We start from the raw sequence: 14,568 nt of genomic DNA on the forward strand, positions 1-14,568 counted from the left end.
TCCAGAAGTTTGAACTTAAAATCATTTCTGACCATTGTCCTATGGCTTAGGAAAAAAGGCTAGCAGGGAGATGTCCCTCATAAGAAAAAAACTGGATGCTACTTTGGGGAGAAAGTTTAAATAAGAGAGAAATACAGTTTTGCTCCAATGAAAGACAGTAAATGGTGGGCCCTGTTCTCAGAGTACACAACTTGTATGGTGGATGTAACAGCCATTAAAATTGCAGTTTTGAAAAACAGAAGTCTCCTATCACAAGTGATCAGAGGTAAGCCTCTAAGTTTGGACAAAGGAGGCTTCTGGAGGCAACCATGTTTTTTAAAGGAGGGCGTACATGGATCAGCCCTTTAAGTAACATTTAACCAAGCTGTGAGAAGACACTGAACCATTTTAACTTTCAACAAGAAATGCAGAGATTGCAGGCAGATGAACTTTTAAGAAACAGAAACTCAAACCAGAGGTTTAAGGTGCAAAATATATTCCAAAATGTCAGGCACACAGGCTGAAGTGGGACAGAAGCTATGATGTTCAATGTAGAAACACATTTTCTTCCATTGAGCATAATAAAATCATCTCATCCCTCATAGATGACATTATCGCCTGAAGGGATGGACCCTCCATAGACTGTGTTTCAAAGAATTAAATGAATGGTGACTCAAGAGATCCATATGAGTTAGTAGGTGGGTGCACTCTCATTTGGACAGAGAGAGAAGATGAATGAATTGTGGCTGGCATGGCCAGTAAGGTGCTACTAGCATACAACTGGCTCAGTCCATGATTAGATTCCAAATCACAGCAGATGTAGAAAAGATAAGTAGAGCAGCCTCCTCTACCCCCCTACTCTGTGTTCAAAGGTACAAGCCAAGAATCCTCTCTCTATCCCTCCTCTGCTGTGGCTCAGGGGAATATTTTGTTGTAGAATATGGTGAGTAGCTCTAAGCAAGGTGGTCCTGAAAGAGTGAAATTTTTCAGACAAGTACCAAGGGTTCCAGTACCAACTACGAGACACTGTGCATCCTCTAAGAGCAAATCTCTGCAGAAATTTTCAAGTCATAGGAAGCTCATGGCTGTGAGGAAGATGTTTGTTGCAGATGTACCATGTCCGCCGTTCTGATGCTGCAGGGCACAGGCTGCAAAATGTTTGTTTATATGTTGCCAACCTGTCTGTTGCTACCAACACAACCCTGATGATCAGTTCCCATGGGACAACATTCCATACCGCAATGATAATTAATATGTAGTCCCTGGTGTTTCCAAGTCAGGGAAGTACTGACTGTGAGAGTCTGACAGGAAGCCTGCCTGTCTTGAATGGATAACTACAATAGTTAGAGTTGGCTGATGGAAAGGCACTCTTCCTAACAGATAGATTCTGTCAACCAGACACGAAACTGTAGGATTGGGGCCAGAACCATACACTGGTAATCCTCAAGAACGTTGGAAAATGCTGAAAAGCCGTAACTGCAAGAGTGCATATGAAAACGTATATTCTTGTTTTAAAGACGTGCAAATGAGATGATTGCTATTGTGCATGCCATTAGTCCTAGAAGGCATTATGTGATCATCATAGGCCGAGACACGAGCATGGCTTTAAGGACAGAGACCATATGGGCTTGTGGAACATGGATGCAATCTACAGTAGCTTTGAGAATGGCTCCAATGAACTGGAGCTTACATGTAGAAACTAGGGCTGGCTTCTCTGTGTTTGGAGTTGTGTACACATTGAAGTTGGTGTTCCACAAGCAACACATCATCAATGAATGGGAAGATTATGTAGTTGAGCTGAGCTGTGATAAGTGCCATACATTATGTGGATAGTTTTAGATGGGTAGCCGTGTTCATCTGCAGTAGAACAGCAGGATTTGAGTCCAGTGGCACCTTAGAGACCAACAAGATTTTCAGGGTGTAAGCTTTTGAGAGTCAGAGTTCCCTTCTTCAAAGCTCCCTTCTTCAGGTGTGTGAAGAAGGTAGCTCTGAATTTCAAAAGCTTACACCCTGAAAATCCTGTTGGTCTCTAAGGCACCACTGGACTCAAACCCATACATTATGTGAAAACTCTTAGAGTTGGCACTAACAGTCAAAGAGAGACATTTTCTATAGTAATGTGGAAACACATGTTCTGAAGATTTATTGGGGCAAAGCATGTTCCAATTTCCAAGAGTGGAAGAATGTTTGATAGGGAGAACATCCTGAATTTTTTGTGGTAATAAATTTACACTTCTATTTTAGGGGCTGTAATGTTATAGGAATAAAAGTCAGCCCTGGAAGGTGTGGGAACCAATTCTATGGCACCCTTCTGTAGAAGGAAGAAGATCTCTTCCTATAACTGTGGCATGGTGAAGTGCTGCAAAAGCTCCCAAGAGAGTGAAATTTAGCCATGCAGCCTATTCGAAAGATGGTCAAAACCCAGACATCTGACCTCTCATGAATGGCAGAATAGTGAAAGTCCAGTTGTAGAGGAGGGTTGTGGATGATTACAGAGAGGGTAAGCAAAGATTCCATTTAATTTTGGAAGGTGTCTTGTCATGCTGCTTGATTCAGGGATGGTGTGGGCCCTTAGACTGGATTGCATTTTGTCTTTTATGGTCATGTGAGGGGGGGGGGAGTCCTAGTACAGGTTCATCCACCAACTTGCCTAGAATCTGAGATAGGTCTTGGTATCCACATAAGAACAGTTGCAGTCCCATAAATTGTACAGTTGCTGTCTGTACTTAGAAAGAGTAGTGAAGGAAACTTTCCCTATTTTAGAACACTTCTTAAAAGCTGTTGAGTATCACAGCAACTGCAGCTGTGAAGCTACTTATTATCATATGGCTGAGGCTCAGTTCCTCAGGTTGAAGCTCTTGGCACAATTAAAGAGGATGATGTTAACCCCAGGCAGCACCAGAAGGTGACAGGATTGAGGGGCATGAGCCTTAGAGAAGTGATGGGCTGGACAGAATAGTTTAAGCCGTCAATCGTGCCCAAGATTTCTCCCAGAGGAAAAGATGCAATGTGATTCCTGTTAGGTTTCTTAGTAAATTTAGCACAGCAAAAAAGGGGAATTGTCTTATAAGCTTTGTCAACCACAACAACTGATATGGGAAAAAGTTTTCTACTTTTATAGAAAAGTAGCTCAGCCACAGGTCTTAGGAGAAAAAATATATATATATGAGAGAGATAAATTAAAAAAAAGACTAAGGTACAAATAAAACTATTGTTCATTTAGAATATTTCTTATCTGGCTTTTCTTGTCACTGGGGGAACCCAAAACTAAAGTGTTTATTTTTTAAAAAAAGAGCTAATGCTATAAAGTCAGAAGACAAAAACAGGTAAATTCTCCAGAGAACTATCTGAGGTATAACATGGCAGTTATAGAAGAGAATAGGGCAGGAAGGCACAAGCTCCTACACTCAGGGCATGAATAAAGGTACAGAACTCTCTTGCGAGGGTGGGGTGGGTGGGTTAGAATTTGTGTACCAATTTTGGGTCTAGAGTTTTAAGATGTTCTGAAGCTGCTTCTGTGATGATGTAAAACCCATGGGTGAGAATGCACATGTGGGACCACACAAAGAAAAAACTATTCCACAAAGCAGCATTTTTTTCTGGTCATGGCATAGGGAGGTGGAAGATGGAATGCAAAGTCAAGAGACTTGTTTGCATATTTATGTAGTGAATTTTTGCCCCACCTATCTCCAAGAAGCGTATGTGGTATACATCTCTCTCTCTCCTCCTCTATTTTATACTTTCACTAATCCTGTGAGGTAGATTAGACTGAGGGGGCACAGTGCAATCCTAAACAGAGTTACACCCTTCTAAACCTACTTGCTTCTATAGCCTTAAAAGAGTGTCTCTCTGCTTAGGATTGCACCGTCAGTGAGTTTCACAGCAAGTAGGGATTTGAACCTGAGTCTCCATGTCAGAGTCCAACAGTCTAACCACTAAGAAGGAAAACATAAACTAAGTCATGTAAAATCAGGGAATAAATTCTTAGCAATTTATCTGCACTTGGGGATGTAGTGGAATTTGCTTGGTCTTATTTTATTCTCACTTTGGTAATGCCATAAATATATATGAAATGTAAAAACAAGCACTGCAAACTCATTTCAAGGGAAGGAGCAGAGAGTAAAATGCTTTTTTGTCAGAGCTTACAACACAGATATAATATACAGGTAACAAACGGGTCAGAACAACAGGAAAAAAAGAAAAATTGGGAAGTACAAAGAATATCTAACAGTAGGAAAAAGAGTTAGTTATTTCAACAACATATTCATTGCTTAAGTGTTAGCATTTCCCCACTGAATGCTATAGTATAAAAAAAGCTTAATTTTCAGAAATCTGATGCCCAGGATTCATGCAAAATCTCGTTACATGCATTTGCATGCCTTTTATAAATACGCAATTAACACAGCAGTGCTTGTTAATTTGTCATTTCTATGCGGACATGGACATTTCAGCCTATGTGCTTGTACAGTCCAATCTGCACGTACAGCTGTATTAAGTGGGCATGCAAAGAAGCCATGCACATCTTTTAAAGCATGTACTTTGCATCTCATCTTTCTGAAAAAGCCTTTAATTGCAATCTTTGACACGGGATCCCTATCATAACGACACTGAAAGGGTCATTTTTTTTTCATTTGTATAGCAACCTCCCCCGGAGAGAGGCTTAAAATTCTCCTTTTTATTTTAGAAAAAAAAAAGAATACTATAGTCAAAATATACCAGTAAGAAGGGCTACTTGTCATAAGAAATGTTCCAAATGCCGAATTTGGCACACTTGCTTCGAAATTTATGCTAACCAATGTGTTAAAAAGTACAAATTTAACTTTCAGAGGCAGAAATGAAAGATACACTATCAATTGAGGTATCTGAAAGGAGGAAAATAGGATACAGAAAAATCAGTTCACAACACTTACAACTTTCATAATAGATTTTTCCCATGCTATTGATTTCTGTAACTGCTGAATGCACAGAGCTACCTGCGCAGCACTGCGAGCTTCTGACAATGCCCTTCTCCATACCCTTAGCCCTGGAGCAATATCCTCTTCCATTCTGCATTGAAATATAGAGAAATTAAGCAGGTCACATCCATTTTCATCAGTTTCTGAACGTGGAACAATCATTGTCACATTGAAAGCCAAGCAATGACAAAAAAACGTACACAGCCAAGTAAGGATAATAAGGCTTAAGCAACTAAATTTGATGTAGTGCACAGACTGTGGCTACGTGCCTCAAAGCTTAGTCACAACCAGTTAAATGTAAGATAAAACTTTGCAGGATTAACGTAAGTAACAAAAAGAAAACAATAAATAAAAAAAAATAAAGCTCCATGCATAAATAACGTGACCCGTGTGGATCAGAAGACATACGAGAAGATACATAGATAAAACACACAATAGAAAATAGGCTCCAATTAGCAAAGAAGCACAATAATTTTTCAAGTTAATCTCAATAACCTACCCGTCACCATCACCACTAACGGATGGTGCAGGAGCAGGGACAGTAACTGTGCCCACATTATCCAGTTTGATCTGAATGGTGGTACTTAAGGGGCTCTTCAGATACCTTCGCTCTATGTTCCGCTCCAAGTCAGCAAGTCTGGTTACTGCTATATCTAGAGGGTTGTCACTCTTCCGTTCTAGAGTACCGCTACTGCTTTCTTCTCCGCCAGCACCGTCGCCGTCTCGCTTCTTATGCAATTTAGTAACTGACTTATGTTCATAATATACCAGATCTTCCCTTTCCGATGCTGGCTCAGGGCACATCCAACCCTATATTTTAATAGAAAGGTTTGCACGTTTGTTTGTTACTGCAACCACCACCGTTTGGACAGTGGGCTTCGAGTCATCCTCTAAATTCAGTGTCTTTTTTCTCAGAAGACTGCAGACATTTTTGGCTAAGAGCACGTTAGCCTTTCTTTCCTATACCACTTGGATACAATAATAAGCAGCTTTGAAGCAAAGAGTTTTATCGTAAGAATATTGACTTGGATCCACCACAGCATTCCTGCAGATGGAAAGATCTCCACCCACAGACTGTGACTTTCTCGCCTTCCCTCTCCCACTACAGCCCCAAATATCCCCTGGAATGCTGCTCCTGGGAGACAGGAGAGGCAAAAAAGTTATACTCTGTGGGTGGAGAAGTGTATATTATCAAGGAACCATGAACACAACAGATCTTTGATGCCTCATCCTTAATACTAGAGAACCCTGAGCACCACTCACCCTCCCAAACTATTCCTGAGTTCATTGTGGAGGGGCTGAAGTAGGAAGGGGGGGATCTGACAGGAACCTTCCTCTCTCTCTCTCTCTCTCTCTCTCTCTCTCTCTCTCTTTTAATGCAACAAATAATCATTGCCCTACCAGTTGAAGTGGACAGTTGTGGTGGAGAGAATGATTAAAATAAAAATATATGCTGCTGTAGATATGCCTGAAGACTGGCTTTCACTCAGTAGGAATTTTTGACTATTATATAAGACAACCAACCCACATTGTAAACTGTTGTTTACACCTCCCCTCTGTAAATGCGGCTTGTCATGACATTGAGGCGCCTATCTGAGGTGGAAAAAACAGCTTAAAAGGTCTACCTAAAAGCTATGGGGGACATGTGTGGTACCTTAATCAACATCATCACATTCAGCACCCCCTTAACCCCTGCTAGAGGTAACCGATTAATCGGAACAGGGACATGGAAATACAGAATGTAGGGATGCTATGCTATGTGTTTCTTTTGCAAGATGTTAACAGGGGCATGTCGTTCAGCAACATCCACATGTCCGCTATAACCCTCTAGCTGGAGTCTTTGAGATCCGACTCATATTCCTCCTCTGAAGATTTTTCCAAAGAAATAAAATAATGCCATGCCTACTGTCTGCTTTATATTTTTAAAAAGAATGGATGGAATCATTTCAGCCTAGGTGATATTACACTTATGAAACTATATTGGCTTTTCTCCCTTCCCCATGACATTATTGAGAAGGCACTTGTCCTTAACTGTAACTAGATCTGCTCTTAAGCTCTGAATTATGGCTTTTTCAATGATATTAAATAGGGGTTTTTTCCCCCCCTGAAGTAAGTTTTACCTTGATTTGCAAACTAGCGGATGCCACTCTTCTTTCCAAGTCTTCCACCTGCTGAAGGATAGCAATATCCATCTCCACGGCTTGCTCTTCTGTGGACCAGTTCTCCACAATATCTCGTGTTACCTGGTTTTCATCATTTTCATTTACTTCAATAATTGCAACTGTATTTGGGAATCAGATTGGGTTACTTTAATACAAGCTTCAATCTAACCAAGTCTGCAAGCTCAGGAATTCTTTTCTCGGAGTGAAATATAATATACTGAAGTCAAGGATGGTGGACTTTTAACAACAATTTAAAAAAATCAGCATTTTGTAGCCTCTCTGTCACTTCACTAAAGTCAATAATGATCAATCTAGCATTTAAGAGGCTCCAATTAATTTAAAGAAACTTTTGTGTGTGCGCGCGTGCACATGTGTGCATGCATACAGGGCGCATATGTTTTTCTTGTTTAAAACAATGCAGTGTAACTTTGTTAAAGAAAAACTTGCAAGTAATTAATTCCTAAAGACTCTTCTGTAGGGAAAAATGCTATTGATATGACATCTTGGCTCACAGAAGGCGTTGTTGAGAAACAGCAACATTCTAATTGTTGTTATGCCACTCCAGTAAAATATGTGTGGCATTTCAGTTACATACCATCTTTATTCTTGAGGCAGGCTAGAGTAATATAATCCATATGTTTTTGTATTTGCTTCTGTAAGGCCTTTTCTCTAATTCCCCTGAGATGTAACACTTTAAGCAAAGCTTTTAGGTCCTCTGGGTCAATGATTCTCCACCAGCCAAACTGCATTTCTGAATCAAAACAAGAAGATTATTTTTTTTTTTAAAAAAAGAAACACCTGAAAAAACAACACATTATCATAAACAATAAAATTCTTGGCCTGTATCCAAAATCTGATACGTTGGTATGCAGGAGAACTGAATGTGCAGCTAAGATTTTATTTTCCTTTTCTTGTACCCATTTCCACTGCCATAGAGCTAAGCCTCTTTTTAAATTTAACAGCAGCTTGCCTCTTAGGCAGAGGGAAATCCCGCAGAAAAATCAATTGTATAAATCTCAGGATACACATATGGTTCTCCTCAGGTTATTTGGGAAAAAAAGTCCTGGTCAGTAAACTCCAATCTAAGCAGTCATAGCTGGAAATCTAAAGTCAGAAATAACTTTTTTTTTCCTCTTGGAAGGAGGTGGTACTTACCTTCTGGTATGGGCTTTGGACTAGGATAATCAACTGGTTTGGCTACTTCAACCACTGTACAAGGCGTAGAAGCTTGTTTTTCTATTTGTGGCACAGGTGATTCACTTTTACTGGTTGGAACACTGGGTGTCAAGAACGAATTGCCATTTCCCTCAGACATTCCTAGCCCTGACCCCATAGTAGGCAGGGGAGATGAAAACGGAAGATTTGAAGTAATTACTCCAGTAGGCCATCCACAGAATTGAAGTCCCATTACAGGCAATCCTGTCTTCATCTGCTAGGCCAAAACACATTTTTAAAAAAATTATAATCATTCATCCTACTATAACACTCCATGGAAAACTGAAACCAAGAGACAGTACCTCTATTCCCAACATGACATAAAATATACAGGAAGTCTGGGTCACTATACATCTATAAAATATATAACAACTAAGCATTTAAGGAAAAGAATTTAAAGTAAAATGAAGGATTTAAAAATGCTGGCTGTTTTTTAATGCAACATATGGAAATTTTACTATAGCACCATAAAAATATCACCCCTGCGTTAAAAATGCACTAAATTTAGAAGCATCAGTTTAAAGCTAGGATCAGCAATATGGTTGCCAACCCCCAGGTGTGGCATGGAGATCTCCCAAATGACACCTACGGTTGCCACATCCTCCAAGGTCCAAACAGGGAGACGGGGTGTCGAGGATGCGCGGGGGAACTTACCAAGTGTGTGCGCTCCAGAGCCTTCATTGACAACCCCGGGAATACTGTAATTCCTGATGCGACAATGAAGGCTCTGGAGTGCACGGGAGTGAGCTCCTAGGTCCATTCCCTGCACCTTTCTCCTCTCTCCCCCACCAGACAGGTAAGAAGGGAACTGGAAATCCTAATTTTGGAGGGTGGACTCTATGATATTATAGCCCACTCTCGCCTCTTCCCAAACCTTACTCTCCTTACTCTCCCCAAATTTCCCAACCCAGAGCTGGCAAACCTAGCAACCTTTTATTATTAAAAAGCAAAACTATGTCAAAATTCAGAGCAAGAGACAAACAACAAGCCAGTGTAAGAAAGACTGTTTGCATAAGTGAAAATATACAGCTTAACACTGCTGATAATTGACATGCTGATTAATAGGCCATAAAGTTTTCACAGCCCAAACAGTGGCGGTTGTGATGCCTTTATTATGAAGTAGCACACATGAGCTATCAAAATAACTAATAAGTATACACGAGAGCATTCTGCGTGATTATTTTGGAGCACTGGCATAAATCTGCATATGATTTGCATTTGAATTACTGGCGGCAACTATTCACCACTTATCATTTCCCTAAGAATCACTTTAGACCCCTAAAAATAAAATAAAAATAAAACATTTAATTAAAAAAATAATAATGGTAAAGTTTTAGCTCATGAACAAAGCAAATGTTCTGTCTTCCCATGAACTATTTCTGTTTCCAAAACTCACACAGTGTAATCTGCCTTGAGTCTCAGTGAGAAAGGCAGGCTATAATTAAATAAATAAAATGTATACCCTATACAGTGGTGCTTTGACAGTTGGCTTGCAACAGCTGACTCCTTTGTGTAAACACAGGTTACTTTTTCATCCACACACCCAGTACTTAGATAGGTTCCTGAATGCCAATAACATGCCAAAAAGCTGATTCAGTTGGTCCTTTACACATGTATCTGATGAAGAGAGCTTACTTCTAGGTAAACACTTTGTTTCCATTTTAGTGCTCTATAATCCTAGAGAGTCTGGGCACATGCTTAATCTAAGAGTGTCAAACGATATGGAGAAGATAAAAGCTTGCTCTTGCCTTGAAACGTCTGCCTCTCCAGCTAAAGTTTAGAAGACAGTTAATTTTGGACACAGCCTGCTTCCTACTGAACACTATTTACAGTCTCATGTATATGACCCAACTAGGAAGAATATAATCCTATCCAATTATGGTTGCTGTGGGTTTTCCGGGCTGTATTGCCGTGGTCTTGGCATTGTAGTTCCTGACGTTTCACCAGCAGCTGTGGCTGGCATCTTCAAAGGTGTAACACCTTTTGGTCTTTTGGTGCTACACCTCTGAAGATGCCAGCTACAGCTGCTGGCGAAACGTCAGGAACTACAATGCCAAGACCACGGCAATACAGCCCAGAAAACCCACAACAACCATCGTTCTCCAGCCGTGAAAGCCTTCGACAATACACCTATCCAATTACTTCAGTTAATGTAATATATTAACAATCTAACCACAGGTAGCCCAGTGTAGTGGAGAGAATATTGGATGAGGATCTTGGAGACCCAGGTTTAAATTCCCACTCTGCCATGGAAGCCCTATGGGTGACCTTGGGCCACTCATCGCCTCTTAGCCTGCCCTACGTCACAGGGTTGCTGTTTGTTTGCTTCATTTATATGTCATCTTTCTCCCCAGTGGGGATCTCAAGTAGCTTACGCTGTTCTCCTGAATTTCGTTTTATTCTCACAATACTCCTGTGAGGTAGGAGATTGGCTGAAAGTCACTCAGCAAGCTTCCATGACAGAGCAGAGATCCCAACCTGAGCCTCCTATATCCTAGTCTGACACTCTTAAAATTTACACCACACTGGATGTTATGTGGATAAAATGGAGGAGAGGAGCATGGTGTCATAAGCTGCTTTGGGTCCCCATGGGGGTGGGGGGCGGAGCAGGGCATAAATATCAAAATAATACCAAACCATTTAGAATATGACATAATGTTCGGTTGTGTCTTCCTTTTCACCAACCACCAGCAGCATGGCAACAGCAGGGACCTTCCCCAGGCCCTGCACCAGCCCCCCTATTGGTATCTCAGCTGCAGGCACCTCCACGGAACCCCGGGCTGCTTTCCCCGCCACAGTGGCAACAACCCTCAGCCACGCAACTGACTCACCTGCCTCCTGCACCCTCACAGGTAGTCCAACCCCAGCCAGGCCCACAGGAGTGCTTTGGCAGCCAGGGCAGGGTAAGCACAGACCCCAGACCATGGAAGGAGCCACTGGGGAAGTTTCAGCAGCAGGAGGAGTGAGCCAGGCAGAGGGCTGAGCAAACGCCACACCTTGGATTGAGATGGGGTGGAAAGGACCAGGGAATTGCAGAGGGGACCCAGCCCTCCCACTGGATAGGCTGGAGAAAGGGCTACTCAGGGAGGCTGGGTGGGGACTGGGAGGAAACCCGGGAGGTGGGAAAGGGGAATCCTTTAAAGGCGGGTTCTGGTGAGAGCTGAGGAAGAAGGCAAGGGAAGAGTCAGATGGAGTGTGCCATTGTTCCCAGGGCAGGAGAAGGAATAAGGTGATGTAACCCCCTTTCTGATGGGGTACTGGTGAAGGAAGAGCCTTGCACCTACACCTTGGCAACTGTCTACACTCCTCAAAAGTGAAGGGAGAAACAAAGGATTTTTTTTTTTTTTACTGGTACAGAGAATACAAGATAAAAGTGTAACGTGATACTGACCTGAAGGGGTGATAATGCAAATGGACTTAATCCCATTGGACTTGGTGAAGAGACAGAACCAACAAGTGGAGATGGGACAGGTGAAGGCGACTTGGATGCAGGATGTGAGTGAGGAGTTAGTGAAGCAGCCGCCGCAGCTGGTGGGTCAGTATGGGTGACCGATGTGTCATCGCAAGGAGTTCTAGGTAAAAGGCTGAACCACTGCCTGCTCTTTTCTGTAAGAGTCTTTAATAGCTGGTCATTTGAAATTAATGGAGAACTGTAAAACTTCCCTGGCCCACTTGCAAGAGGATTAAAGAGATTATTTGGATCGCACTTTTCGCCGCTGCTTTGTGATATGGAGGTCTGGTGGCTACAGAGTGAGGCTTTGGAGCTGTTTTGATAAGATAACGAACACCCGTTTGCAGCACTGCCATTGGCTTTCTGAGAGATAATGTCAGTCTCGGGAGGCATTTTTGCTACCTCCAACAGCTTGCTCAGCTTTGAAAAGGAGCCAGGTTTCTGCAGAAACAGATTTGTGCTGTCTTTTTCTTTGAGATCTTCTTTCTGATCACACTGAGTTGGGTTTAAACAGCTTAGTTTTTCTTCAGAGGTCTCGAACATTTCTTCTTTGATATGAACGCTTTTGGCCTTTTTCAGCTTTTCTTTTTCTTTTGCAATTTCTTCCAGACCTGCACACACATGGCAATATGATTACTTAACAAAGCCTTTCTGTGATTATGTGTTATGAGAAAGAACAGTACCATAAGCCACCTCCACACAGTCATCTTAAAATGTGCTCAAGGTTAAAATGAAAAGAAATTAGATGGAGTCTAAAAACTGTGAATAATAACAACAACAACAACAACAACAACAATCACCTTGTGCTTACATACCACTCTTCAGGACAACTTAATGCCACGCTCAGAGCAGTTTACAAAGTCAATGTCACTATTATCCCCACAAACAGATACCCTGTAAGGTAGGTGGGGCTGAGAGAGAATGGGAAAGAGATTGCCAAATGAACCTTTCCTCTTTCAGCCTTCCATGTCCCCTGAAAAGTAGGAAAGACCCCCATGTGGAGAATGGGATGTGGCGTGGTGGGGGTTACAGAAAGAAGGGGAAATTGGCAGGAATCATCCCCCACCTCTAGTACTAGTACTTTTCCACTGAAAACCTCATACAAGAAGAGGATGATTTGTAGTGATTTCTCCCTATGCTGCATTTGTGTGTCCTCCTTTGTTTGCTAGGTATCTCTCAATTCTCAAGTAAAGATTTTAGAAGGTGCAAAAGGTCATGGGAGGGAAGGAGAAGAGGAAGGCATCTGTTCATGATTCAAAGGATCTACGCAGATCCTTAAACCAACAAGTATAAGGCATTGACATAAACACACACAGGTATAATTTTGCTGAGGAAAAAAATGTGAAATTGGCTTTTTAGTGTTTAGGTTTGGAGTTTTTTTTTTAAAAAAAGCTTTTCTACACATCATCCAGAATGAGGAGACAGACTAAGCTGCAGAAGGTGACGCCACTTTTTTTGGAGTGCTTCCCCAATTTGAAAGAAATCTCATTGTATGTACTCAATGAGAACGTCAAGGAGAGGGCTATGCTGAACACTTACCTCCACAGAGCTGGTTTGTTGAATTGATAGCAGGCTATTCATACGGGAGAGTGTTACATTATGTAATACATGTATGTCCTGCTTGTGTTCAGAACTGGTCCAGTCTGGAATGCTTCCAAGCCACCTCATCCAGTCACCTCATTCGCCATAATGTGTAGAACATCTCCTTTATTGCGAGTTGGAAATGCCTAAGAGCCACACCCTTCTAAGCCCGCTGAATTCAGCTTGGCTTACCAACCTCAAGACAAGGTCTGGAGTTCTCCTGGAATTACAAAGGATCTCCAGACCTCAAAGATCGGTTTCCTTGGAGGAGATGGCCGCTGCAGAAGATTCATATCCCTGTTGAGCTCCATCCGCTCCCCACATTCCACCACCATACCCAAATCTTCAGGAATTTCCCAAACTGCAGCTGGTAACACTAACTTCAAAAGGCTTAGGAGCAGGGCTTTTTTTCTGGGAAAAGAGGTGGTGGAACTCAGTGGGTTGCCAGCACAGGGGGCAACTCTTGGCTGGAGGTGGTGCCCCTGGTACATGTGCACGTGTAAAGTGCTCGCATGTTCCCAGGACCGCACAATGATTTCACTTTGGGTCAGCTGGAACAAGGGGGGAGTTTTTTAAAGTTTAAATCACCCTTGGCGAAAATGGTCACATGGCCAGTGGCCTCGCCCCCTGATCTCCAGACAGAGGGGAGTTTAGATTGCTCTCCGTGCCGCATGGTGCAGAGGGAGATCTAAACTCCCCTCTGTCTGGAGATCAGGGGGCGTGGCCACCAGCCATGAGACCATTTTCAAGAGGTTCCGGAACTCCGTTCCACCACGTTCCAGCTGAAAAAAGCCCTGCTTAGGAGAGTGTAACTCTGCTTAGGATGGCACTACAGGGCTTGTACAATCAGATCAAAGCAGACCACTTCCACTTTTTTGCCTTTGGGAAACAATCCTGCAAATGCCAACTTTAAGGCAGTCCTGCAATGCCCATTACACACATGCAGGCTGGGGATTTTTGTGATGCTTGCTTCTCTTTTTTTTTAAAAAAACAATATGATGTATGTGTCAGTATCAGAAGGGGAATGCTCAGCTTGCAAAATAATAATAACAATAAAGGTTCATACAGGAATTGAGAATTATTTATAACAGGCACTTTATGACAGGAGCCTTTATGATTCCTATGCAACCACACTCCAAATTAAAATTGTCCCGATAGCTGGGGAGAAGCACAATTTCCAGCAACAGTGTTTTGCAACAATGTAAACCAAGGCTGCATGCAGACA

At 42.1% G+C, this 14,568-nt stretch overlaps 1 protein-coding gene across 2 annotated transcripts in view; it reads right to left on the bottom strand.

Moving 5' to 3' along the window:
* Window positions 1–14,568, bottom strand: part of BAZ2B (bromodomain adjacent to zinc finger domain 2B) — a 279,279-nt gene that overhangs the window by 12,889 nt on the left and 251,822 nt on the right. For both annotated transcript variants that reach the window (XM_054970384.1, XM_054970383.1), the window contains 6 exons: window positions 11,703–12,373; window positions 8,252–8,525; window positions 7,692–7,847; window positions 7,055–7,215; window positions 5,434–5,744; window positions 4,890–5,025 (listed from right to left, as the gene is read on the bottom strand). In XM_054970384.1, coding sequence (XP_054826359.1) covers window positions 4,890–5,025; window positions 5,434–5,744; window positions 7,055–7,215; window positions 7,692–7,847; window positions 8,252–8,525; window positions 11,703–12,373 — 1,709 coding nt within the window. The remainder of the gene's footprint in view (window positions 1–4,889; window positions 5,026–5,433; window positions 5,745–7,054; window positions 7,216–7,691; window positions 7,848–8,251; window positions 8,526–11,702; window positions 12,374–14,568) is intronic.

Source organism: Eublepharis macularius, chromosome 2 (assembly GCF_028583425.1).
Source record: "Eublepharis macularius isolate TG4126 chromosome 2, MPM_Emac_v1.0, whole genome shotgun sequence".
Classification (NCBI taxonomy): domain Eukaryota; kingdom Metazoa; phylum Chordata; class Lepidosauria; order Squamata; family Eublepharidae; genus Eublepharis; species Eublepharis macularius.